Below are 27398 nucleotides of genomic sequence, written 5' to 3' on the forward strand. Positions count from 1 at the left end.
CTAGTTTTATTTACAGGCTTTTTATTTATGTACCAAAGATAAATGAAGTGAAACTGATCATTCCTGATCATTGTGAATTAGGAAACCCATTTTTAAGTAATTTCTCAATAACTGATATATACTTAGCTGTTAACAAAAGTAAAAAAAAAAAATAAACGAATCATCTGTATTGCAGCTATAATTTAATTTCAATCTTCATGCCATGAGAAACTGGCTTTGATTTAACAGGCATACTTTTTTGATTCACAGCAAATCAACTCGCTCACAACATTTGCAAATATGAAACACACACACATTTTGTTCAAAGGAAGTAAATAAAGTGCAAACAAAATAGAATTAGGGCGTCTGTTGCACTGAGCACTTCCAATGAATAGATACGAATTACTTAATTGAGTTTAAATTATTATTATTTTTACACATGATTAAATATATAAGACAGAAGAGAACAGATTGAACAAGCTTGCACAGTTATGAAAGAAAATCGGTTGCCTGTCGAAAGTCAATTTCATTATAAAACTTAGTTTCATTCTACAACATGTAGAATCCTATAACTGTCCAATCAGAATTGAACATTCCGGTGCTCTATAGAAACAGAATAAAGATAAGTCTGATGTCTCTCTCAACTCTGTGTTTGGCTTTGTGAAAGAATTCACCACAACCTTGAAGCAGGCTCACTTCAAGGTTTGTCCTCCTCTCGCCTCCAGCTCACTCTCATTCTTTTACCCCACATCCTCCTTGTTTTCTTTTTTTTCCTGCTGGCACAATTACGGAGAAAAAGGGCAGAAGGAGGAGGATGTGAAAAGAAAGAAGTGGGAAAAAAAGGGAGGAGGAAAGTAGGAGAGAAAGAGAGATAAAGTTGGGACACCCCGGCCCCTCTGTCTCTGATAACTGGCTCCAGAGTCTGTGGGGGTTAGGGATTCCTGTCTGCTCTATCGGGCAAACACACACACACACACACGCACACACACACACTCAGATCCACCCGTCCTGCATTCCTCAGACCGCATGAGGAAGCGGCCGTTACTGTCCTCCCAAACAGTCCATTTCTTTCCCCCTCTCGCTCCACATCCATCCTCTCTATCCCTCTATTTTTCCACCACTTCCAGCCTCCATTCCTTCTCTTCTGAGGAATTACAACTATGAGGTCAATTATGTCTCTTTCCTTCATTTGCTATTTTCCTCATCTTAACCGCTTCTCTCCCTCATCTTCTTTCTAACCTCTGGTCCCCTGCGCTCCCTCTGTGTCTTTCCATCTCCTTTATACTGTCTTTCTCTTTTTCTCCTATATGTTTCTCGCCTAAATCTAGTTAGCTTTCATATTTGGCACTTTTAGAGCACCATCAGAGGAGCACAAACAAAGCAAAAGCCTGCTCCAGAAGTTAGTGACTGACATTAAATTGGGAGAAGAGGGAAAACAATAATAGTATAAATGTTATTTTACACAATAATGTGCTGTTTGTTTTATGTTTATAGACATATTTTATTATATTGTTAGCTTAGCAGCTTGCTAATCTTACAGTCTAGTGGGATATAGTTCAGGGTAGACGCCATACTGAATTTAACTTGAATGAAAATAATCGACAGCTGATGATCCCTTTTACTTCTATAGTATTTCTTTCCCTACAATGGAAGTCAACGGAGATCAACAACGGTTTGCTTCTTCAACATAAGAAACCTAAGTGCACAACATAAAAAAAAAGCTCATACTGGTTTGGAATAATAACGTGTATATATAATGGGATGTATATATACGTAACATATTTCTAAATATGTAATAAAATAAAATATATATTTTTAGAATAAATATTACAATAGTAATGTTGTTTATTTCGTTTAATACATTTGTTTGGTAATAATAATCATTAATAAAGTGATTTAAATAAATACAATGTTTTTAATAAAATAAATGAGAAAATGTTTGACCAAATTGTGCAGCCCTATAAACGAGCATTTTTACCTTTTTTTTTATTCTTTGAAATTGCAATCATGCAGCCCTAACAGCTGCCTGTGTATAGGGCTGACAGCCCAGCAGCCCAATTGGAAAAGAGCTATTGTCATACATTTTCACTCATGCCTTCTTTCTAGCTCAGTTCTCTGTGCTCATGCCCCAGTCGTGCTCTGTCATTAGCTCTGATGCGTTCTGATGAGGCTTCACAGAGAGAGTGTGTAAAACTGTGTGGCGTATTACCCACATGTCAACGGGGCCAACTCTGTGGCCCCCACCACAAGTGGAAGAGGAAGTGACACGTCAGCTAGCTTAAATAAAACCCCGATTCTCTAACTCTCCGTCCGTCATACTCTAGGGGAGGGCATGATTCTGCTGATTTGATCACATGCAATTAATTTCAACGACCCAACTCTCCTCTGGCGAGAGGGAATAAGACACTTCCGTTTCACTTTTTATTCCCCTCTCTTTTTTCTTTCCCGTTCTTGCCCCTCCTGAAAAACCTCCTTATTGTTCCATTTTAGATCGGTGCGTCAGTCACGGTAACCTTGTGCAGAGTTATATTAAGATTCCAGCAGATCACACATTATCCTGCATCTCTCATTGTACTAATGAACTCTTCTGCTTACTGAAGACCTGTCTTGATATGTAGAACATCTACATGATATGTTGTTGCCATGGCGCTCCGTTGATTATCCATGGCAGATGTGCTCATTTTGCGCGGTTGTATGACGTGTTTTGACAGTGGCAGGATTACCTGTTCTCCGAGGCCCCCTTATAACGTTATCATGATATTTGCATCAAGAAGCATCGTAATTCGAGTAAAAAGGCTTTTCTGTCTTGTTTTTAACTCCCTATCTATGTATGTGGTGGGTTGTAGACTCGGACCGGGGTGTGATTTAGGTCAAAAATGCATAAATACTCAATACAACGATCCGTAAGAAGAGACAAAGCAATAGTGTCCAAGTACTGAAAACGGTAAGGATGCTCACACTTGTGTTGTGACATTACTGCCGGATTCAGTATAGTCGACACTGCATCATCTGGATCTTTCTGAAAATCTTTTGTAAATGAATCTGCGTGAAGTTAACAAGAAGCAGGCGTTTTGACAAACTATCACTATCATAGAGTGGTACTTTTCACTAGTTGTCGTTTTGGCAAACTGGCTTCAGCATGAGCTGTTTTTAAACTACGGAGAAAGTTCTGAAACATACAGGATGTTTTGTAGTTCAGTGATCAAGGGAATTTCGTTTTCTCCGTTTATGACCCCTTTAAGATTTCAAGTGCTGTCACGTGCCTTCCCATCATCTCTCATTATAAATTGTTGCCTCTCTCGTTCGCTTCCGCTGTGTCGAGGTGAAATGTAGAAGCCTCTACATGAGATCCTGTTGCCATGGAGCTCCATTGACCATGTGGAGCTGCAGACTGCATGTCGGTCACATGGAGTTGAAGTTGTATGGTGTGTTTTGACAGCTGCAGAATTACCTGGGGAACCGGGAATTTGTGCATGAATGATCATTCAATACAATCATTTCTAATGGTTTTATTAAAACATTGAGTGGCATTTGACCCAGTCAACACTGCTGACGAAGAGGTTTGAGGATTTTTTTGTTTGGAATCGTATCGTGTGTCAGATAATCTGACATTAAGTACTCTATCTGTACGTCTTATCCGCATGAAGACCTGGCGTCTCCCTCCTGCTCATTTCTCCTCAGGTTTTCCATTTGCCTCATACCTGGAGTCTGTCTACACTCTCATGGCAGACCTTTACGTCTGCGCCGACCACTTTAAGTTTTAATTCTTGCTCAGTCGCTCTCTGAGTTTATTCTTCTGGCTCCTGTGTTCTTCTTCGCCCAAGACAGAAGTTACCAAGGATACGGCCATACAGCCAAGCTTGATACAGTTCATGATGAGTCAGAAATACAGTAAACGTGGGACACATGTAGTCCCAGTTTACACATATTATTAAAGTCAAGTTTTCAGTTGCAGAATGTTTAATTGATTTTACACGTTTCAATGTTAGGATATGAATGAATGAGTAAAAAAAATGACCAGATTCCGTTTACACATTTCACACAGAACAGATGTTAATACCTGGTGTAAACAGGTTCAATCAGCTTTATTACTATTATGATCACATCCTATTTTTTTTTTTTTTCATCCACGGACAGATGAGATAACAGGAAATTCTGGGGTTGGGAAATTACTGAAGCCACAATCAAACTTGGGAATTGCCTGGACAGAAATGCACCGCCAGGCCGTGTCTCCATTACTGTCAAATTTACAGTAATTTGACCTCATTTAAAGTGTCTGTCAGCAGACATTCCTCAAAGGTACAACACACTCCAGTGTCTATCAGCTGTGTGGAAACTTTCTGTATGAAAAAATGTTTTGAATGTGTATGTTCAAGGTCCAAAATTAACAGTCACTAAATGCCAAGTTAGTAAAATTGCCTTTGGCGAGTAAATAAATTGGAGTGACTCCATTTGGCTGGCAACTTTATAAGGATTTGCAACACAATACATGGCTCAAATTGAACTGTAAAAAAAGATAGTATGACTTTTCACTGATGTAAAAGACTTAGCGACATGGGCCTATCAGAGAAGACTTTTAATAATGTATCAGGTTTATCCAGTGTGGTGACACATACTGTTTGTTCAATATTCCTCCCATTAAGCCACGAATATTTTAGGGGGGAAAAATCTTAGTGCGTCTTAATGTTTCATGAGAGTTTCAGAGAGACCTGCGTTGTTTGTAACAAATATACAAGGGAGAAAAAAATATTGCATTATATAAAAATCAAGGCACGTTCAAACCAAGCAGGATAACTATAAAGATAACGATAATGCTGTTCCGACTTTTTGCTTGGTACTTTTGCATTGGCAAAGTAAAAACAGACAAATCAATATATTTCAATATTGACTCTAAAATGAAATGATTGATTATTATCTTCTTATTTAACTGTACAAAGTATGACTGTGATTGTGCTGATATTAAGGCCAACAGCACTCTTGCTTGTGATATGATTTTATAACTTTATTGACTGTTCTTACGAGTGAGTCATCGAGTCATTCACGCAACCAATTTGTTCAAAAACACTGTCTGCATCCAAATATGCCTGATTCAGTACATCCAAATTCACAGTATTAATAATACCCAGATAAGCCACTGCTTAGGTAGATATTCTCATATGCGCATCCAGTGGATACTACTATCTCATAAGGCTGTGGGAGAGGATTTGTGAATGGCAGTGAATTGACGCAGCTGACACTAGTAGGTCACATAACAATGACAACATGCAGCATTTCTAACAAAGCAATTGTTAAGAAATATTCAGAACAATTCACCACAAGGTTCATTTTAGACTCTGTGTACGTGTGTTTGTACATCTAAAAAGGGCCGGTCCCGTTGCCTGCTCTTTAAACCCTGATTTCTGGCCTGTGCTCTGGATTTAGCGTTGGTCGCACCCTCCCCAGAGTCGTGCTTTTAGCACAAAGCCCTGCGTGTTTGCTTCCCCTCTCCACCCAGCATTCCATTTTCCCCAAGATCTCCTCTCTCCCACTCTCTCCGGCCCTCCCTTTCTCTCTCCGTCTGTCTTTCTCTGTCTCTTACGCCCTCTCTCTTTCTGCCGCTCGCACTGTCTGCCACTTTGTGCTCCTCTCTCTCTCTCTCCGCTTTGCTAAGCTGCATTAACTCCCCAGATTACCTTGAGCCCTGCAATCCTCCACTCCCCCTCTCCACCTCCACCCCTGCTCGCGCTCACCCTCTCGTCCTCTCCGTCGCCCACTCAACTCCCCCCTCCATCATTACCCACACTTCTCTTTCGCTCGTCTTTCTCCCTCCTTTCTAGCCTTCAGGGTTTGTTTGATTTATTCTTCCTCTATCTATCTATCTATCTCTCTCTCTCTCTCTCCTCGGAGGTTGTGGCCCGACTAGTCCCTAAAAAACAACAGCGAGAGAAAGAGAGAGAGAGAGAAAATAACAACCTCTCTTTTACTTTCCATCATGCCTCCTCTTTCTTCGTTTTTTTTTTTTTTTTCCTCTCATCCCCCTCTCCCACACTGCTTTTAAATTGCCTCTGAATTCTTCGGCTTTTTTAGTGCCTCCCTCCCTCCATTCCTTGGAAATTACTTTTTACCCTTTCAAACTCCAACCACGCTGAGGAAGCAGGCCTGACCTTCCCCTCCCTACCCATAAGCCCCGCTGGACACATGAGTGGCGTGTGTATGTTTACATACGTGTGCGTTCTCCGTCCCCAGGGGCTGTTTATCGTGACTAATGAGTGTGTCTGATGTGACGATGTAGCAGATAAGAGTTAAACACGACAGCTTAAACAGCTCTCTGTGTGTCTTATCACCGAACAGAAACAAACTCCACGCTGTGTGTGCGCAAACCTGATCTCTGTGCGAGATGGGAGAGCGTCCAGGGACACCTCGAAACCGGCTGAAACAAAAGACAGTGTTGAGTTTCAGCCAGAGAGGGTCGTAATCGCCACAGCAGCTGGAACAGAGGGTCATGGGGTCAAACCCCGTCAGCTGACCCTTTTCTCTCGGCCTTTCTGTGTTGTTCTCTCGTTTATTGTGCTTTAATAGACATTCGCCCAACCCCATCCCCTCCAATAACCATTAACACGCACAGATCACACACTCTCCACGCTCACAAAAAGCTCTTTCAGAGACGAAGCCCACATTCAATGCCGCACCACAAGGTCTTACATTAGCCACTACGCTTGTGCTCGTTCGTGTTCCTGAATGCATATTTTCTCATGCCGAGAGTTTACGTTCTAGCGCCCGATAAACAGATACGTTGGAACCAGCGGACGCCCACGCGCAGACGCACACACAATCACGCGCGGACACAAAGCCAACACCGTGGGTCCGCCTATTTGTGTCTACTCTTAAAAGGGTGTTTTATTTAGCATAAATGTTGAAGCCAAGAGTGCCTGGCTGCCATGGCAACCACATTAAACTGAGATCCCCTTTACAAGAAAGAATCAAACTGATTCAGCCGTTCTCTTATGAGGGGAACGTGGGACAATACGCGCCATTATTTCCACTGTAATCTCACTCGGTGTGACACAACACTTCAATCAGTGCCCATTAAAGCTTTCGGATTACACGCGTGAACAAAGATTCCACGAGCTTTCCTCATTCACTTAAGCTGCTATCTAAAACAAAGGCGTAACAATGCCCCCTGTATCCCGATGCACATCTCGAGAGGGACATAATAACGGCAAGATGTTACGAAATGCATCTCGAAGGATGTGCATTGAATGAAAATAGTATTTCAAATATCGCCATTCATTGATATTATGCTATGTTGTGTAGTACATAGCGAATAGCTAGTGCAATCAATGAATACCTGAAGACTCTCTAAAGGCTCTTTGCAAAGATTTTTTGCACCGATTTGCCATCTAGAAGAGTCGGCGCTAGTTGCTGAAAGTCAGCCTGCAAAACTGGGCAGTTGAAGTTGACAGATTGCGCAGAAAATCACGTATTGTACGTTGTAACATTGTAACATGATTTTAGAACACATATGGTCATCGTACGGTATTTTAGTGTTTGTTGTTTTGGAACAATTCTAAAATCTGGTAGTCTGCGATCCTCAGTCTTTTACTTTAATGATGTCCAGTTTTTCTCTGTTGCCAAGTCGGCGAGTGTATGATTCCTATGGGTTTTAAAATCTGTTCAGTTTTTAAAAGTTGCGTAATGTATTCCAGCATTTACGGGATTTTTATGTAGTGAGTGTCCATGAACCTATTAGTTTTTCTGTTGTTGTTTAGAATCAGAATAAGATATACCTGATTAATCACACTTTTGGGCTGTTACCTTGCCATGAATTGACCAAATGGGTTAGTAAAAATTGATTCAGGTTTCTTCCATGCACTGAATCACTTGAAACGGATTCTCAAGCAGTAAAACTGGCAACTTTAGAATGCGGAGAAAGGGAAAGAGTTGTGGATGAAGTGGAGTATTTAACTGCAATCATTTAAATCAAACATGCAAAAGCCTATTTTTGAAAGTGAAAGTGAAGTATAAAAACACTAAACAAAGACTAGATAAATGGCTGCTGAAAATTGTGTTATGATATCAGGGGAATTAATTATATAAAAAAAATCTACAAATATTTTAATATAATTTTAATAAATTTTAATATATTAAATTGATTTCAAATTTAATTTTAGGGGGTTTCACTAATCCCCTTGATCTCTCCTGCAACCCCTGGAAGTCCCCGGGCCCTCTTGAAATGAGATGCTTTAAAAAAAATGAAATAAAAAATACACCTTTGTAGCTGTTTGGCAGTTTGTGTACTTTACACATGCCGAGCTGGTACTTTTTAAATGTTTCTTTCTGTTATGCATGTTTCTGACCCTGCATATCTTCGCGGCTTTGGCTAATGGTACCAGATGAATCAGAACTGGCTCTGCTCATGCAGTATGTGCTCCTGCTGGAACAGCAAGACTCTCCTATAGATTTCTATATGTGTTTGTAAACCTTCTGTGCCCGAATTGCCTGTTGATGCCTGTATATGAGACAGTATCATCTTTGAAAACTTGTTCTCGGACCCCTGCGTTGTCTGTAGGCTGTTTCGGGCTCCTCAAGCATTAGTGTAGAGTGTGTGTTTGTACATTTGGATGTGTATCACAGCAGGCTCATAACAGCCCTGGGAACAATCCCCCCTGTATCTCATGTTGAGTGGGACGTAATGAACGGTGAGATATTATAGAGCGTGACGGAGTGGAATGTGCAGTGTTTAAAATAACAGTGCATCAGTATTGTGTTGGCTGTAATGTGTTTGTGTTGGGCGAGAGGTCGGGGCAGGTGTGTAGGGGGAGAAATCGGGGTCAAAGGGGCGATTTGCTCCTCTCTTCATTGTGGGCGTCAGGTCTTGGGGCATTTGGGAGCAGCGGATCCATTTTATTGATTGACTCCTGTGGCCCCGGCCCACAGATGAAGGGTGAACTTATCTAATGAATTCCCGCTTCCCGTCTCCCCACTCCCCCAACTTAATTAACTCTGCCTGTGTGTGTTTGTGCACATCAGCGTGTGTGTGTGTGTGTGTGAGACCTGTCCACTCTGCTCATTTCTTTCTCCTGCTTGTCCTTTTTTTCACTTTTCGGCTCACTTTTCAACAGTATCTACAAATAGACTATTATTATTGCAATTTAAACCATGCATGTTTTGAAGTTTCTAATAAAGTTACTCAGCCCAAATTTTTTTTTACGTGTTTATAGCATTCAGTATGTTTTAAGAAAGAGTAGACTGTTTTGAAACTATCATTACTTTTTATACGATTATTCAAACCCACATTTCCCACCTGAGCACCAAGGCTCAATGTATCCAGCCAATGCATGTTAACTCTGGTGCAAACACACACACACACACTCACTTTGGCTGATCTTATGATTGTTTTTTAAGCTCTGGGACAGCGAGGGTCAGCTGTATGATGGCTGCAGCCGTTAACACACTTCTCCTCTCACTGAGCCACACACACCTCTCTGAATTGCGTTTAATCCGCTGGTTTTAGTAGAATGTTCCCCTGTGGCAACTGAGCTATTCACGAACACACATTCAGCATTTCTTTCAGAAAGAATTACAGCTACACAGAAACCATGAATGAAAAACATTTACATAAATTATGCATTACACAAATTCAGATTTCGAAATTATGAATTCATGTTGAAATCATCTTGTTTTTCGTGGAGGACATCTCTCTCTCTCTCTCTCTCTGTCTTTTTCTCTCTCACCTCCACATTTCTACTTCCTCTCTCATTTCTACATCTTCCACATCCTCCCTCTTATTCTGTTTCACAATTACTTCTTTCGGCACCCTGAACAGTGAGAATAAGACATGCTCTCTCTCTCTCTCTCTCTCTCTCTCTATGGGCTTGCAGCATAGTGGTATTCTGAAATGACTGCCACATTGCCAGGTCCAATCTGATTGGCTGACTGCTATGTAACTTCTGTGAGTCAGAGAGCAGCAGTCCACCATGAGACAAAGTTCTGCCAGGTTAGCGGTTTTATATGGTTGAGCTAGATAATCATCTTTTTGCATAGTGGCAAGTTAAATAGATATTCCATATAGTCAATTGGAACCTACCATTGTGCAATTTAGATTTTTTTTTCTATCAAATTGGCATGGTATCAGTGATAATTTAGATAAACTAACCCTTAAAAACGCCACAGATTGTGGTTGGTTGCCTTACATGTTGGTCAGACCAGAGCAGTTCCTGTCTAAATGGGCGGTTCTTGGCCTGAATAAACCCTAAAGTGGTTCAGGCTGTATGGTTTCACATATTCTATCATTAATATGCATTTCATTTTAATTTTTAATTTAAAAATAATGTAGAATCGAAAATGTCAGGGTGATTTAACTGATATCATAATGGGAAAAAACTCATTAAAGGAATCAAATTCTTGAAATGAAAACCGCAAGTAATTGCCATTTATTAATATTTCTTAAAATATATTAAGAAACTGATTCACTGCTTATTAATATTTTTTTTTAAAAAGACATCGAGGGGCCTTGTGGAGATACTTAAGATTGTGTCAATAAGTTTTTTTTTTATCATCTTATAACATGACAAGGTAGGATGTCATTACGGTTCAAACTTTATATATTTATAAATTCATTACATTCATAAAACATAGGTTTGTGAAAATGTTATTCCTGTTCAAATCAAAAACGTTGTTGAAAATGCACATATATATATATATATATATATATATATATATATATATATATATATATATATATATATATATATATATATATAAATAAATAAACAAATACGAACAGTACATTTCTAAGAACTCAGCACCATTTTTTTATTTCAAATAGTTTTTTATTTTATTTCATTCATTTTTTTTTTGCTTTTATTTATCTTGAACACTCTATTGAACACATTTTATTTATCATTGACCTTCATGCTAACAAAAGTCTAGCTTGGCAAGACCACTAAGGTAAATATTGGAAACTACAGTATCTGCTTAAACAGCACTCATTTTCCAACAATAAAATATCAAAACCAGCATTGCTTGTTAATGCAAATGTTACAGTAACCAGAGTAGGTTTGAATGATGGAGACTCGGTTCTTCACGAGTGACCTTCTTGTGAACTCCAGGCTGTGGACACCAGAAGAGAAGATAAGATCTTTATGGGGTCAGTGCTTCATGAGCGTCTCTCTCTAACACACACACACACACACAGAGTCAGTCTCTCTCTCTCTCTGGAAATGAGCCGAATCCTCCTCTAAAACTCAAAGTTGATGAAGTTGCCGTGCTTGTCATTGGGAGGCCCTCAGATGAAGTTACAGCGTGTGTGCGTGTGTGTGTGTTGAGGGAAGGGGTTTATAACACTCATTATGTTTCATCCCCTCACACTGTCTCCATTTCTCTGTCTGTTCATCCAAACCCCAGAGAATACTGTGTAAACACAATACACGCTCCAGAGCCTACTTCTGTGTGTGTGTGTGTGTGTGTGTGTGTGCGTGCGCGCAAGAGAGTGTAAATGTGTATTTTCTGCAAGCATGCTGTCCTAATGTAAGGTGTAATTAAGTGGTGTGAAGTATGGCAGGTTGTAGGCGGGTCTTGCGGTGCCATGACTGAAGCGGTTTGCCGGCTGGGCTGTCGTTCATACTGCTTTGAGGCTTCCAGTGATCTGAGCTTCACTGACAGCTGTTTTGAAAAGCTCTTTTCCTTTAGGCTGTCAGTTTAGTCTAAACAAGCCTCTCTGGCTCTCTCCTGGTAAATCATTTTTTTTGTTGTTGTTGTTTTTGTTTTGTGTCTTGCCACTTTTTTTTTTTTTTTACTGTTGTTCTTACAGTTTGGACTTCTTACATCCAAGCAGTCGTCCTTGTCTTTGACAGGAGAAGTGTGTATGTGTGTGTTTTGGCAGCCTCCTCTACGTTGCCTGATTTGACAGTAGTAATGAATAGGGAGGTAAAGATTCACTTTGCTTTTTTTTCACCTATGTTCAAAAAGTTTGAAAAGCAGGGATGAAACGGTTTTCTTTTGTTTGATGGTTTATTTATTAGTTGCGTTTTTTTTATTCAGGCTGGAATTCGGTTAAGTTCCGTTTTGTGATTTGATTCTCATTTTGATTCAGTTTTGTTCTGATTCGTTTGGAGATATTTAGAGTTTAACATTGTAATGTATGTGAAGGAGGGACAAGTAGTAGCTTCAATGCAGCGATAAAAATCAGAGCGAATCTTAGGATCGAAATGAAAATAGAAAGTGCGCCAAACACAGTTCTGCTTTGGTTCTTGATTGTGAGGCAGCAGTGCTATTGTAATAAATGCGTTGGTTTTATGTAGATGAAATGACTGGAGAAGTCTGAGTCTTTCATCAGAAGGCTGAGTTTTTTTCAGGGTTTTTTTTAAGCCATAAATGATTTCCTGGAAATGTTGAAAATTATAAAGGGCAGTGATTCCACAAAGAGTATTTCATGTAGTAATCTTTCATCTTCATTTAGTCAAGTCATAATATCTTGATTTTATAAAGAATTATAGGAATTATACAATATAATTTAATGAATATCCCTTCTGATGTTCATTCAAGTTTATTTCATGCTATAGCTAGTAAAGAAGAAGAGATGATCGGGTCCCGGGCCTTGAACTGAAATGCTACAGTGATCTGTCACGACGCATTAAAGAGCCAGAAAACTATGAATATGAATATTTTTACACTGCCCTAATGCTCGTCACATAGTCATAAAATAAGAATGTATGCATATATTGACACAAAACACACAAGCAAACGCTCTGCTCTAGCCCTGAACCTGTTGTCGTGAGTTAACTGATATATTCCCATCTTTCGTTGTGGTTCTGTGTATTTGCGCCTTGGAAAATTCATTAACATTCCTCTCTTTCCTCACAGGTGCAGAAGTGACAGAACCCAACATTTCCGACAGCCGCGGCGAGCGCATGGACCTCCTGGTAAAGCAGGAGGAGGCCGCGGCCGGGGACGGCGGGTTTCTGTCCGGGGAGCGAGACGAGGCCGTGGCCCAGGAGAGAGGGGGCTCGGTGGCCAACCTGCGAGCCGCCCTCATGAGCAAGAACAGCTTGTTGTCTCTGGGGGCAGAGATGCTCGGAGAGGAGAACCCGCTTCTGTTCGACTACCTACCCAAGAGTGGACACTCTCTCTCCCGTAAGTCACACTTTGGCTCGCTGCTCTTGCTCATGGAGTTTCCTATAGAGTCCGATAGGGAGTTCTGATAGCATCCCACTGGGACATACAGTCATGTGAAAAATCTCTCAATACAGAGAGATTAAAGTAATCAAACTAAACAATGAAAACTGAAGAAAAGTCTTTTCAAGATCTTCTGTACATGTCATTCTACAAAAATGCCTATTCTGAGGAAAAAGATCCCTCACATGTATTCCCTCTTAAATTGGCTCAGATCTCACACAGGTACATCACACCAGGTGCACATAATTAGTAGATCGTTACTCTGCATGTTGAATGAGGCTTGCCCTATTTAAACCTCAGACATTTAGTTTGGTGTGCTCCTGACTGTTGAAGTGAGAGTGAGCACCATGGTGAGAGCAAAAGAGCTGTCAGAGGACTTCAGAAAAAAGATCGTAGCAGCCTATGAGTCTGGGAAGGGATTTAAAAAGATCTCAAAAGATTTTGAAATCAGCCATTCCACTGTCCGGAAGATAGTCTACAAGTGGAGGGCTTTCAAAACAACTGCCAACATGCCCAGGACTGGTCGCCCCAGCAAGTTCACCCCAAGAGCAGACCGCAAGATGCTAAAAGAGGTCTCCAAAAACCCTAAAGTGTCATCTCGAGAACTACAGATGTAGAAGTACATGCCTTTACAATCAGAAAGAGACTGTACAAGTTTAACTTGCATGGGAGGTGTGCAAGGAGGAAACCTTTGCTTTCCAACAGAAACATCAAGGCCAGACTGACAAGAGATAAAGACAAAGAAGGACTTCTGGAATAATGTTCTTTGGACAGATGACCAACTGAATTATTTGGACACAAGAGAGAGACATGGTAAACCAAACACAGCATTCCAAGAAAAGAACCTCATACCAACTGTGAAGCATGGAGGTGGAAGTGTCATGGTTTGGGGCTGCTTTGCTGCAGCAGGACCTGGTCAGCTCACCATCATAGAATCCCCATGAATTCTACTGTGTATCAGAAGGTGCTTGAAGAACATGTGAGACCATCAGTTAGAAAATTAAAGCTGAAGCGGAACTGGACCATGCAACATGACAATGACCCAAAACATACTAGTAAATCAACCAAAGATTGGCTGAAAAAGAAGAAATGGAGAGTCCTGGAATGGCCAAGTCAAAGTCCAGATTTGAATCCCATTGAGATGCTGTGGGGTGACTTGAAAAGGGCTGTCTGTGCAAGAAACCCTCAAACATCTCACAGCTGAAAAAGTTCTGCATTGAGGAGTGGGGTAAAATTTCCTCAGACCGATGTCAGAGACTGGTAGATGGCTACAAGAACCGTCTCACTGCCGTTATTTCAGCCAAAGGAGGTAACACTCGCTATTACGGGCAAGGGTGTCCTATCTTTTTCCTCAGTTAGAATAGGCATTTTTGTAGAATGACTTTGTAGAATGTACAGAAGATCTTGAAAAGACTTTTCTTCAGTTTTCATTGTTTAGTTTGATTACTTTAATCTCTCTGTATTGTTGAAACTGAGATGAAATAACCATTTATTAAAAATGTTACAATAAAACCACATGCTTTCAAAGGGTGTCCTAATTTTTTCACATGACTGTAGATGTGCTCCTGTTTGAATGATACATGCTGTGTTACATTCTACCATTGGGTGTATAAAGATTGTCCTGTAGTCTCTATAAACCATAGGGTCCTGTAGGGACTTTTAGGTACTTGTAGGCTGGGCTGTATGGTTTCTGCTGAGTTTTTGTAGGTATCCTACATAAACAATGATGTTTCGAAATGATCTATAGGAGCTTGTTTGCTGTTACTGAGTTTTCAGGACTCACTGACTGTATGCACTCTTTGGGATCTTCTGGTACCATTGAATGCTTGAAACCTCTCCTGTAGGTTTCTGTATGTTTTTGTAAACCTCTGTGTCCCTGCAAAGTCTTTATGAGTATGTAGCCTCCTGCTGATTTAGATGAACCCCTGTGTCGTCCATAGACTCTGATGGAATCCTATTAGTTGACTGTGTCTTAGAAACGTCAGTCTGGATGACTGGGACTTTGATTGAGGAATGTATTTTCTGCATTAAGGTTATAGGTTAAAATGTATATGGCTAATTGCAATTTCTTTAACGTTTTTTTCATCACTTTTAATCAAGGTCATGATTTCTCCAGTTCATTTCAGTGGTTTAAAGTGGCTTTGGATGTATTTTAGACTATTTAAAATTAACAGCCATTTCAAAGCTTTAAAGCCTACATATAGTATTTGACCTTCATGTTCCATTCAGCAATTGTACTCTAAAATTTTCCGCCTGAAAATCAGGTTTGAAATATTTTAAAAGGTATTAATGATGGAAGGGAAACTTTGAAGCTAAGAAAACATGCCTTGGGAGCATCATTTTTTTTTTTTTTTTTTTTTTTCCGATTTTGTCTTTTTTAAGACACTGCAATGCAAGATGATTTTATATTTAATATTAACACATTTCTTATTTTGTTTAATGCGATTATGATATACAAAACTGGGACCACACCATGAAAATATTTGCATGATAGCGTGTGTAGAACATTGATAATACACATTCCTTCTCACGAAATTCCAGATGAGCGTGTGTGAGTGTCTGTGTGTGTTAATATCTTTTTTTACTATGGCACAAAGAAAAAAAAAAGATGTGAAATCTGCATCGGCGTTACTGCAGTTTGCTCTTAACGACTCTAGATACATGTAAAATAGTGTGATGAATGGCTGCAGACAGAAGGCAGTGTCTGAATGTACTCAGCTGAGAAAGAACTAGAATTTCTAGACTGTAGTTTGTCATATTTAGATGCGTCCATACATATTTATGCCCTCAACAAGTTCTTTTGTTGAAGTGTGTGTGAGTAGTAAAATTCTTGTGGTGGAATACATCCTCCGAAGACACCAGAGCTTTTATGAATGGCAGTGAATTTCATAAAAGCTTTGGGATCACCAAACCCAATTTTTGCCCACACTCAATCACTTTGTCAAAGTATTGAATGTGTGTGGCTCTGTGAGTGTGTTATGTTATTTTTGGCTTATTCCTTTGTGAGTTTATGTCTCCTTCTCTCCCTTTCTTTGCCTCTCTCTCTCCCTCTGTCCTGGGTTGGTAATTGTCTCTTTTGTCTGTTTAAGTTCAGTCTTCTGAATAGGAGAGGGAGGACAACTCTGAACCACTCCTGCTCTTAAAACCCTTAGGGCAGGCTCAAGAGTGTGTGTTTGCTGAACTACATTAAGTCTTAATGGCCACTCTTGAGGATGAAACACAGTGGCTGTCACTCACGCCACAGGAGCTTTTGTCTCCCAAACTCCAGCTAAAAGACGACGTAGAGGAGCATTAATCTGATCATCTTGCTAATGTACGAATGCTGCCTTCCACCAGCACTGCCAGAATGTTCCTGTGATCTTTACTTCCGGCTTAAAGCCAACACGAAACACCATTTTACCCGTCGTGACACGACGTATTTCAGAGTAATAAACGATGTTCAATGTTTTTATCCTTTGCAAATTGATTGGATTGTAAAAAGTCGACGTTAACTGGCAGGGTTCGCCATTTAGGTCTTAAAATTAAAGTTGTACAGAGAGAAATATTTGTTGTTTGGAAAAATTTCATTCTCGTAAATGGAAGAAAAAAGGTAAACCAAAGCACTTTATGTATTCCAAGTCTTCTCAAGTCATTTGGTAGCGTTGTGTGAGAGACAGATTTTTCTTTTCACTAAACACCTTTTCTCATGTTTTAGCTAATCTTGGTACATTCATGACAAAAGTAGCAATGCTTGATTTATGAACAAATCATTTTTTGAGTCAGATCTCTCAGTCTGTTCGAGGACAGTTCAACGAAATATTAAAAAAGTCTATTACTGACTCGCGCACATCGTTCGTTCCAAACCCGTAAAATTTTATTCATCTTAAGAACACCAATGAAAATATTTAGTTTTTTATTATTTTAATCTGAAAGCTGCATAGACAGAAGCGCAGCTGACACTTTCAAGGCCCAGAAAGATAGTAAGGACATGATTAAAATAATCCATGTGACATCAGTGGTTCAGTTATTCTCATATTTTATGAAGCTATGAGAAAAGAAAAGAAATCCGAAATAACTACTTGTATTTTTTTTTTTTGGTGAGCTAAATTGGTCTAAATGATTAATTCACCAAATGGACAAAACCAAAACCCCATTTGGTCATGCCGAGCTAACATAAAGTTTCAAAGATTTTGAATAAAATGCATAAGTTGTATGGATGACTTTTATGGCGCTTTACATCCCAGTTGAAGCTTGAAAGAAATATCAACTGGTTTGAAACTACATTAAAAAGTAAATAATGAGACATTTACGTATAGGAAGTATCCAAACAAGAACAGTGTATTGAAAATGTAAACCGAGAGATGAAAATCCATTTTTTACCATCTCAAACATTAAGAGATTTGTATTGAAGTCAGCATACTCACACACGTGCACACAAACTCGCACACACACACACACACAGGCTCTTGTTAATAAGTAACCGATCAACTGATGATAGTTTGGGGTTCTGCGCCCCTCTAAAACAAACAGCGTTCGTTGAACCGCACCGCGCCGCTCAGACGGATCACTAGTCGCCCTCCTCTCCCAAACTTCAAAGTAGATTTGTTGAAGTCTCTGGGAAAGGAATTGATTTGATCGAGCCGAGCGGGTCATGGCGGGTCCCCTTGCGTCCTGCAGGCTGCTGTGATTAACCCAGATAGTGTGTTATTGGCTGATCCTGGGTCAGGTTTGGCGGTGTGATTTGCTTTAGGTGTGTGTCTGTCTTCTCTACTGATCTATACACACTGACAGCAGGCTGACAACCTGTCCTCTTCAACGCCACTGCCGGAGTCTCAGGGGAAGTGTATGTGTGTGTGTGTGTGTGTGTGTGTGTGTGTGTGTGTGCGCGTGAGGTTTCATGTGTACGGATATACAAATTTGCACTTACTAGGAATCAGTGAGTTGTTCCAAAGAAAAAAATTATAGTACATACTTGACGTATATTCCAAACCACAGCGTGAATATCAAATAATACACATTTAAGATTATATAATGCAATCACAATACTATAATGCAATATAATACAGAGAACAAATATACAGAGAACAAATACGAATAAATATACATATACAGTATGAATACTGTATTCTGAAATACTGAATTTGACCTTGTAGATGCTAGATCACAAGTTACAAGTCAAATTAAGATAAATGTTTGCACATACTTGTCTAAATTTGATTTACAAAAATGCTTAGGGCCCGATTTACTAAACAGGGCAAATTAGTGCGAGAGTGCAATTCCAAAACCAAAATAGTGACAATTTATTAATAGAAAGTAGTGACTAGCAATTCATCGTGAAAACAACAACGTGATGATGTGATCCCATAATTAATATGCTGTGAAAGTACTGTTTAAAATGAATATGATTTCATTCCTTAATTTAAGCATTGGTATTTAGTCAAGTAGTGATGTTTGTTGCATCACTTTGCAATCCATTCAAAGAGTATTAAATGTATATATAAATGCATTTAATTTATTCATTTATTTTAAATTTAATTTATTTTTTGCACAAGCAAATATCTGGAAAGAGGTGAGTTGCAAGAGCAATGTTTACGAAGAAAAATGATTAATGTAAATAAAAGCAACAATTGAAATATTGGATAAACACAAATTCAGCTCAAGCTCTGATTAGCAGTCTTGATGGTAAAACATTTCTCAAGTATTGATATGAACCAGAGCAAATTCAGGATAAATTACTGTAGATGGGACGTGCTGCAATGCAATTTGGATATTAGTTGGAACCGAGTAAATTCAATTGCTTTCTAAAGTGGAATTCAAATGAATGTGCTCATAATTGTGCATCTGTTGGCAATCTGTCAGAAGGAGTGAGCTGAGTTTTTGGTTATTTTTGGGCTGAAATTTCATTAAATTGGACCTGAGCGTGTGCCTTCCTGGTTGGGTGTAAATGCTTCACTAATGAAGGTAAAACTGTCCTGCAGTTCGAGCTATTTGTCTGCTTCCTTTTTCTGCAGAATTTATAGGTCATTACACTTCTGGGTTCTAGACAGTTTCGTGAATGCTCTGCCCATGCTACAACATTGACTGTCTCCAAATATGCATGTTTCCCTTCTATATAAGGTGAAAAGCAATACATTAAAAGAGTATTATGTCAGAATTCACAGTATTCATAAAATAGTCCGCAAAAAGACTCCCAGATGACCTACTATTTCGACAACTTTCTGAAGTTCGATACATAACTATCACATTATAGTTATGAGGCCACGGGAGAGGATTTGTAGGTCATATCACAACGCCAACATGGCGAATGTAGTACGTCCAGATTAAATACTCGTTTTTCAAAAGAACCACCTGCTTAAAGTGCATGTGATTTCGGAAGCAGTTCACGCAACAAATTGGTAAAAGAAGAAGGTGTCATCCAGACCACATAAAAATATTGTTAGCTGTCAGGTATCATCATGGGAATGCAACATGCGAAGGTTTGTGCCGCTTCCCATAGAACGGACGGCCTGTGACACGGCAGCTGGTGGTTAACCTCAGTTGGCCAGATACCATGAGGATAGTTTCTCGATTCTGGTGTATCATGAGCTGTAATAGCATAACATGATTTCCTGTATCCTCCCAGCTACTCATTGTTTCTACATTCAGATGAGCATTTTCTCCCTGTAGATTTCATTAGATTGGGAAACCAACCGTAGGACATGTTACTTTATTTAGATAATTAATAGGAGGGATGTGAAGGTTAGTTCATCTTTACGCCAAAGTCTGAGACAAAGCTTGATCTCAAACCCTGACCTGTAATCAGCCTTTAAATTTCTATTGTAATGGACCACGGTTGGTGGTCATTAGGTCAAATGCCCGTCCCAGATCCTATCAAACCTGCACTGCTGTTTTCACTTACCCCCCGAAGAATTCCCTGAAAAGTTTTGCACTTTAGTTGGGAGTTTTACAGATGAGAGAATGACAGTAGACTGATGGTTTGAAGTGAACCATACATTCAGTTTCAATTACTGTTAATTGTTGTAGGGGAGTTTGAAGCACGTCTACATTTACACATTGCAGACAAAAGGAAGGAGAAATGAGAGGGTGATGTGTGCTAGATGGGAGTGGACGTGTAGGAGAAGAGAATTCCAGGAATCTGTTCGTGGTTGTGCATTACTGTAGCATGTGCATCTGTCCACTTAGCGCTTAACCAGCAACTCCAGCATATTCCCAACAACAGGAGTCCACAAACATTCTTGTCCAAAAAAAGACAAGATGAACATTCGGAAACACGGTGGCTTGAAAAAAATCTCAGTCTTGCACATACCGTTTTTTTAACCTGGTATGTAGTACATATAGGTTCAGCATACATATCTGAAAAATTATGTATGTTTGTAATTAAATTGCATGTGAAAGAATGACAAGAGAATTATTGAATAAAAAGTCTAAAAGTGCGGTCACATTTACTGTTGTTGGGGAATTTTTAGAGGTCATGCTTTTAGGAATTTTGCGTGAAGACAAATGATTTCCAGAAAAAAAAATATCTAATTCGGTTGAGTCGGTCATGCCGGTTCGCAGAGTTGACCAACAGAAAACCGTGACTACTGTCTGAATTGTGATTCATTCATTGCTGCGCTACTGACAGTTTTTTTCCAGCAAAATGTCACTAATGTTACCGTACCTTAATGTAGACCTGCCTCTATTGCTCCATGTCAAACAGTGTCAAGTAATCTGAAAAGCTTAAAAAAAAGAAAATTCATCTTGAGGTGCAACTTTTTAAAATAATTTATTAACATAAATCTTTTCTAAATAGTCACATTGAATTAACACATTACATTGACAGTCCTGTTTAAGCTATGTGCTTCTGAACAGTAAAGTCAAATCATTCCTCAAAATGTCACATTTGTCCCTCTACATTCTATAATTGGTGTAAATATTTCACCTTTCTCTGAACCTTTGCCTCCGCTTCTCTTGGTTTCTGTCATGAAGCATGGTTACGGTCTATTTTGTGTATATCCTGTTTGAACTTTTGCACAGTTTGGCAAGTAGCCTGACATGTTATTTCATTTTTTTTTTAAATAAAAAGAACGTCCGCCATCATTTATAAGCCTCTTCTTTCCTATTTCTTTATCTCTCACTTACACACACACACACACACACACATATGCGGCAATCTCTTGCGTGTGCACGTGGGTGGATGGAGAGGACCAAAAAAACAGAGCGAGAGAGGCCAAGCCCTAACCCCACTCCGGTCTCTTCATCTCTTCCCTCCTCTCCCTCTCTGGTACTAAATGAAGGCTGTATGTGCCCCTTGCCCCCTTCCCCTCCTCCTCCTCCTCCTCCTCCTCCTCCTCCTCCTCCTCCTCTCTCTCTGCTGCTGTGTGGAAGATGGCCGCTGGTCTGAGAGTAGGTGGGTGAGACTCATTTCCTGTGCTCCTCAGGGCCTCGTTGCTCCAATGGCAGCAGCAGCTCCCACCATCCAGGGGCCCTGTTTGGTAGCAAACATGGGGCATCTACATCTTCTCCTCCGTCTACTCTTCCTCCTCTTCCTCTTCTACTGCCGCCTCCGCCATCCGTGCCGCGGCCCCCAGGGGCCCTCGGTATGCCACAATCTGGGGGTTCCCCAGACAAGCTCTATACAGAACGGGCCCTGAAAGCTTCACCCACTGAGGTAAGTCCAACAAACACCCAATAGGCCACTTATCCTTCAGCTTTGTGTGTCTCTTGATATATAACTCCATGTTGTGGATGATTTGTTGCGTTTTTGCATTGCCTGCTCTCTTCCTGCATGTTCTCTTTTTCTGTTAATTCATGTTTCTGCTTTTTCTTCCTTTCTTTGAGAAAAATAAAGGCCCGTGTGCAGGGATTTTCTACATATCCCAAAGATTTCCACACATTTGGACCACTTGATAGGCACAAAATTCAAACCCGAACAGAACCAAATTATCCCTAATACACAAACTATATTCCATTGAATTCTGCCAATTTTTTCACAAAAAAAACAAACTTCAGGACGTCTATCGTCCTCTGTGCATTTGCCATTCAGATGAATATAATGACGACTTCCGCAGCTGAGGATCTTCTGATAAGAGGGGGATCCAGGTGGTGGTCGAAATCAATAGTGATGGACAATGCAGAGGGGCAGGGTGGGTTTTTGTTTTCTTGAGTGAGAGCAGGAAATTGCATTCTCCCCGTGTGTGCTGAGGTGGCATTTGGTTTCGCAGGACCTCCCCCCCAAGAAGTTGTACCATCTCTGTGGACAAGCCATCTGTTTGCTTAAACCATAATGTGTCACTCTTACGCAAGAGAGGGCGGAACGAGAACGAGGGGGATGGGACGCACCTATACACGTACAAGCTGCACGCATCTCAAAGCACGGGTGAAAAACCCCCAAAAAAACCTCCACCTACCAAACAAACATACACCTCTCCTCATGGACAATACTTAATATCCTCTTGTGTCCCAAGAGTCTTCTCTTTGTCTCCACCTGTTGGATATGCTGTTGAGAAACTCAGGCTTAATGAATGAAAATAATAAGACTTGATATAAGATATGCAAATATGTAATGTCAGTAAAATAAGATATATTGACTTTGCCAGACCCTACTGGTCAGCTTTATATATATATATACAGAAAAATGATAAATTTACTCCACAGATATGATATACACGTAAGCAAAATTTCTTACCCTACTAGCAAATACTTAAAAATAGAATATTATTATGAATATGCTTATATATATATATTCTACATATATATTCTACATATTTATGTTTTGCATTAAAGACCGAGTCAGCTTTTTGCATGCTATCTTTTGCGCCTCAGGTTTTGTTGCTTTAACCGTTTTTCAGCCAACCCTTTCTTTGCTTTTCTTTTTTCTTCAAGGGTCCCGTCTTATCTCCTCTGTTTCTAGCGTGTCTGTTTGTGTGTTTTACCTTATGAACTTGCATGCCTCAGGAGTACACACCTCAATACAGACCTGTGCTCAGAAGTACACAAGTGTTGATGTGCATGTGTGTGTGTGTGCATTCTTACAGGAGGAAATGCAAGAAGAAGACAATAGTCCGAATAACAATGCAGGTACGCGTGGAGTCTGTGACGCCAATGGCCCGCCACATGACTGCCTGTTATTTTTCACATACATAAGCCGATATCCTGGCGTTAGTTCTCACCTCTCTCTCCCACCCTCCCTCCCTCTCCCTCTCAGGGCTGGAGCGTGTCCAGGTTCCTGTTGAGGAAGATCAGATGGTGGAGGAGAAGCATGGAGTGTGTGTGGCGGAGGTGCAGGGCGGAGGGCCGGGTTGGCGGCAGGAGCTCGCCTGCTCTCTGTGTAAGCAACTGTTTAGCAGCCTGCTTCAACTGAGGCAGCACGAATACAGCCACACGCTCTCGCTCATGGCCCTTTCGCTGGACTGCCTCGACCACCATCGCCCCCTAGTGACCCAGTCTCCACTAAACCCTCCACCAGCGCGCTACCATTGCTCGCAGTGCCCCGCCAGCTTCACCCTCAAGTCCAACGCCGACCGCCACGAGAAGACCATCCACCTCAAGCGGAAGCTGATGCAATGCATGTACTGCCTCAAGCACTTCCGTGACCGAACGGACCTGAACCGCCACCTGTCGTCCGTGCATTCCAGCGAGCGCGTCTACACGTGTCCCGCTTGCTCCCGAACCTTCAGCACACAGAAAAACCTGGCTACCCACGGCAAGGTCTGCTGTCAGGCGGGAATCTCGCCCACCGAGCAGCTGTGGAACTTGCACGGCTTAAAGGAAGATGACCATATCCATATAGACGACTGATTCTCCAAACCAGCAACATTTACTACTTCATTACAAAGGGAATGTGATAAAAAGCTTCAGGTCATCCCAAATCAGGCCTTTGGCCACAGCACTGTTGACGTTTCTTTTTACTGTACGTCAGATTTGTATGTTCTTCAAATACCTAAATCGTCAGGGTTTTTTTTTTATGACAACTGCATATGGCTGCTGAGGCACAAATGCTATGCAAAATAAAGATATTTTATGTAATTTCTCTTGTCGCATTTAGAGCTGTCTGCTTTTTGTACCATGCAAGATTATTTAAGGTTTTACAGAAAACTGGAGAACATAGAGATCTCGGTGCATTGGATGCCAATGCTTTTTCATTCTGGGTGGCTTCGCAACCCTTTCTTTACCAGCGAACTAATCTTATTATGCTTAGACGGACTCAGACGCAGGGGTCTCCGTAACTCAGTGAATTCAGCTGTGAAACCTGTGCACAATGCTGCCCTCTGCAGGAGAATCTCTCTCTTGTATTCTGCACTTGAGTGTGACGAGATGATTAGGGATGAGGAAGATTAGGGAATGTCCTAAATCTTTCAGCAAGCTACGTTGTCTTCTGATGTGTGTGTGTGTGTGTGTGTGTGTGTGTGTGTGTGTTCGTGAGAGTGCATCGAATCATGTCAGTAATTAGCTCTTCTTGGCTCTCGCCCATGCTGACCCTAAATCGCAGTGATGAAGGAGATGTGAGAGGAAAAGACGCAAGTCCTTTAAAGTTGTGACCGGTCCTTGTGTGACCTCACACTAGCCTCCGAACCTGACCGTAACAGCCGGTAGAAAAGTAAAAGCGTATTGAAGGTGTTTCTGCACCCCTGCTAGCAGAGATGGTTCTACATTACAGTTGGGTTTTATTTTGTTCCCATTTTTCGCGATTGTTGAAGATGAAAGTGTTAAAAGTGAATTCTATTTTTTTTTTAAGTTAGCTTTGTCATTGAGTGGTCAGACCACAAATGTATCAAGCAGAGTTCTGGGAAATCTTTGAGGCAGTCTTCATTTGTAGTAATACCTGGAGGAGACGTTGTTACGTTAATTGGAATTTTCACACAACATATGTCATACAGTTATGACAAGTTCATTAGCGTATCAGTGGGCGCGTACACACTAGAGGAAGATCTGATGGAGTGCTCCGTATATAAGGCATGTGTTAGATTCATTTTGAGAGTGTGGAAGAGATTAAAATCGAGTGAAAGTACATGGATTTCTTCAACTCGACTCACCTCTCTAAGAATCTCTGCGATTGGTCAACAAATGACTGTCGGTGCTCATTTCAGCAGAAGTTGTCAGCGCTTTCGCAACTTTCGAGTGTCATTCATTTTTTTTCTCTTTGAAATCAATGGATTTGCAGTGTTGCGGTAAATCAGTTGTGGCAGAAACTGTGAATGTGTCGGCATTTTTACTGACACTGCAGTGAAAAAGAAAAGTGGATTGTCACTCTAGAACCACTTAAAATTACCCATAAATCTTACACGTAAGCATGAAAAAGGCCCCTTCTTTTCGCAGTTTTTTTCCCAGAAAAAAAGATGTTGGTGTCTTTGTAAAGATCTTGAAGGCCTCAAAGACTTTTCGCATAGACTGTCCAATCTGTGTATCATACATAAAGCTTTGTTGTGTCCAACAAAATATCTTCTTGGAACAATTTCCAAGTTAGAATGAAAGCATAACAGTTATCTTTTAAACTGTTAAGTGTGTTTTGCTGCACTGAATGTGGGGTGAATTGTGAAAGGAATCACTGTTTATCGCCTATGCAAAGAGAGAGAGAGAGAAAGAGATTTGCACTGAAGTTTTCAAGGTCTTAGCACTTTCTCCTCAGGAAACGAAAGGACTGATGCACTCTGATATTGTCTGAAGAGGTTTGAATGGTGGGTGTAAAAACGCATCAGACATCTCAGTCACAGCTGTTTTGAATTGCACTATTTTTTATCACCGAAATGGAAAAAAAACCCAAAAAAACCTTTAGACTAAAACCACAGATTTATGTAATCGATGTATTTTGGAACAGTACTGTCGTGTAACTTGTTGGATGTCCTTTTTTAGACAATAAATTTTGACATAAAGCATCATAAAAACTGTGGTCATTTTATTTTACATTAGTAAAAGTTAACTGAGAACCTCTCAGCTACCAGATTTTTCACCAGCTACAGATTTGTAGTACTATATTTTTTCTTGGATGGTCACAAGGGGTTTATTTGCTGCCTTAAATGTAAGCTTGTTGAGATCAGATCTGAACATCAGCTATTTAAAAAGTGCGTATTGTCAATTCCACGGCAGGGGAATTACGGAAACGTGTTGGTTTTGTCATTTCAGCAGCACATGCTCATCAGGTCTTTTAGATGTATGGATTATTAGGTAAACCTTGGCTTCAGATTTGTTCTTACCTAAATGGTGCTCATCCACTTATTAGCTGAGCTAGTCTAGACCAATGCCTAATGAGATTACAGTCATCACAGTATGAATAACACAAAGCACATGCCTCTGTCTGAATCTTTTACTAACAGAAGGCAGAAAGACTAGAAAAAGAACAAGAAGTAGTGGAATTGATGTTTGGTTTTGTGAGTTTGGGTTGATAATTTGTGCAGCAATTGTTCAGCAAACAATAGGAAGCTATGCTATGCTGCGTTGTGGGTTTTTCATCTTTCTTTGTTGAATTTGAGCAGTAAAATCTGTTTCGGTGCTGTGGTTGCTAGGGAAACTGTCTTTTGGGGGCTGCTTTTGGTAGCTAAGGGCAGGTGAGTTAGGGAGAGTATCCCTCTTACAGTTTGTCAGTGCTTTGGCTATCTTCAGAATCTGCCACTAGATGACACAGTGAAAGGATAGGAGGAATCGGACAGGAAATACAGTCACTGTTGTAAAAGCAACAGTAATAATAATATAATAAAAAGTGACAATTTAGAGGTGAATTTTTCCCCTTGATTAAAAGTATTTTAATCAAGTAAATATTTGGATTTAATTAAACGCTCATCAGAAATGTCTGAATGGGTTTTTTAAAATGTTTTTGATCATTACCATTATTCTCAAATGGTTATTAATGGTCATTAAAATGTGCGCTTGTGTACAGTGAAGAGTACTGTAATACAATATCACATAAAGCAAACATAAAGTGTACTGTATTGGTGACTTATAGATGAATTCAATTCTTATTCTCACTTTTCATTTTGAGATAATATCTGACCAGGACATGTTCTTCCTGTTGGCTAAATCTGATGTAGAGTAATGTCCTCATTTTGGGTCATCTCTTAAGGCTTTAAAGAATGCTCCTAAATTAAAAATAGCCCTGACTCCACCCATGAAAATAATTAGGGTTAACATGAATCAGCCCGTTCTGTTAAAGCAGCAATAGCAGCTGTTAATTAAAGTCATTCTATCCAATAGAAAGAGAGAGAGTGATTAACCCAGTGCTTTGGTAAGTAGGTTTGGCATTAATGCTATGTGCAGGGCTTTAACACTTCCCACATATAAACTCTCATACTTCCAGTGGATTAACCTGCATG

General features: G+C 40.2%; 1 protein-coding gene across 2 annotated transcripts in view; it reads left to right on the forward strand.

The window, feature by feature from the left end:
- The window catches only part of zbtb46 (zinc finger and BTB domain containing 46), a 69992-nt gene that overhangs the window by 37027 nt on the left and 5567 nt on the right, over window positions 1–27398 (forward strand). Inside the window, exons 3-6 of one of the 2 annotated variants that reach the window (XM_043224713.1) lie at window positions 12823–13092; window positions 21534–21763; window positions 23130–23172; window positions 23300–25976. In XM_043224713.1, the coding sequence (XP_043080648.1) occupies window positions 12823–13092; window positions 21534–21763; window positions 23130–23172; window positions 23300–23892 (1136 nt within the window). In that variant the 3' untranslated portion in view covers window positions 23893–25976. Of the gene's footprint in view, window positions 1–12822; window positions 13093–21533; window positions 21764–23129; window positions 23173–23299; window positions 25977–27398 lie in introns of those variants that run through there. The other variant, XM_043224714.1, reaches the window with a different exon arrangement.

The sequence above is a fragment of the Puntigrus tetrazona genome, chromosome 23 (assembly GCF_018831695.1).
Source record: "Puntigrus tetrazona isolate hp1 chromosome 23, ASM1883169v1, whole genome shotgun sequence".
NCBI lineage: Eukaryota > Metazoa > Chordata > Actinopteri > Cypriniformes > Cyprinidae > Puntigrus > Puntigrus tetrazona.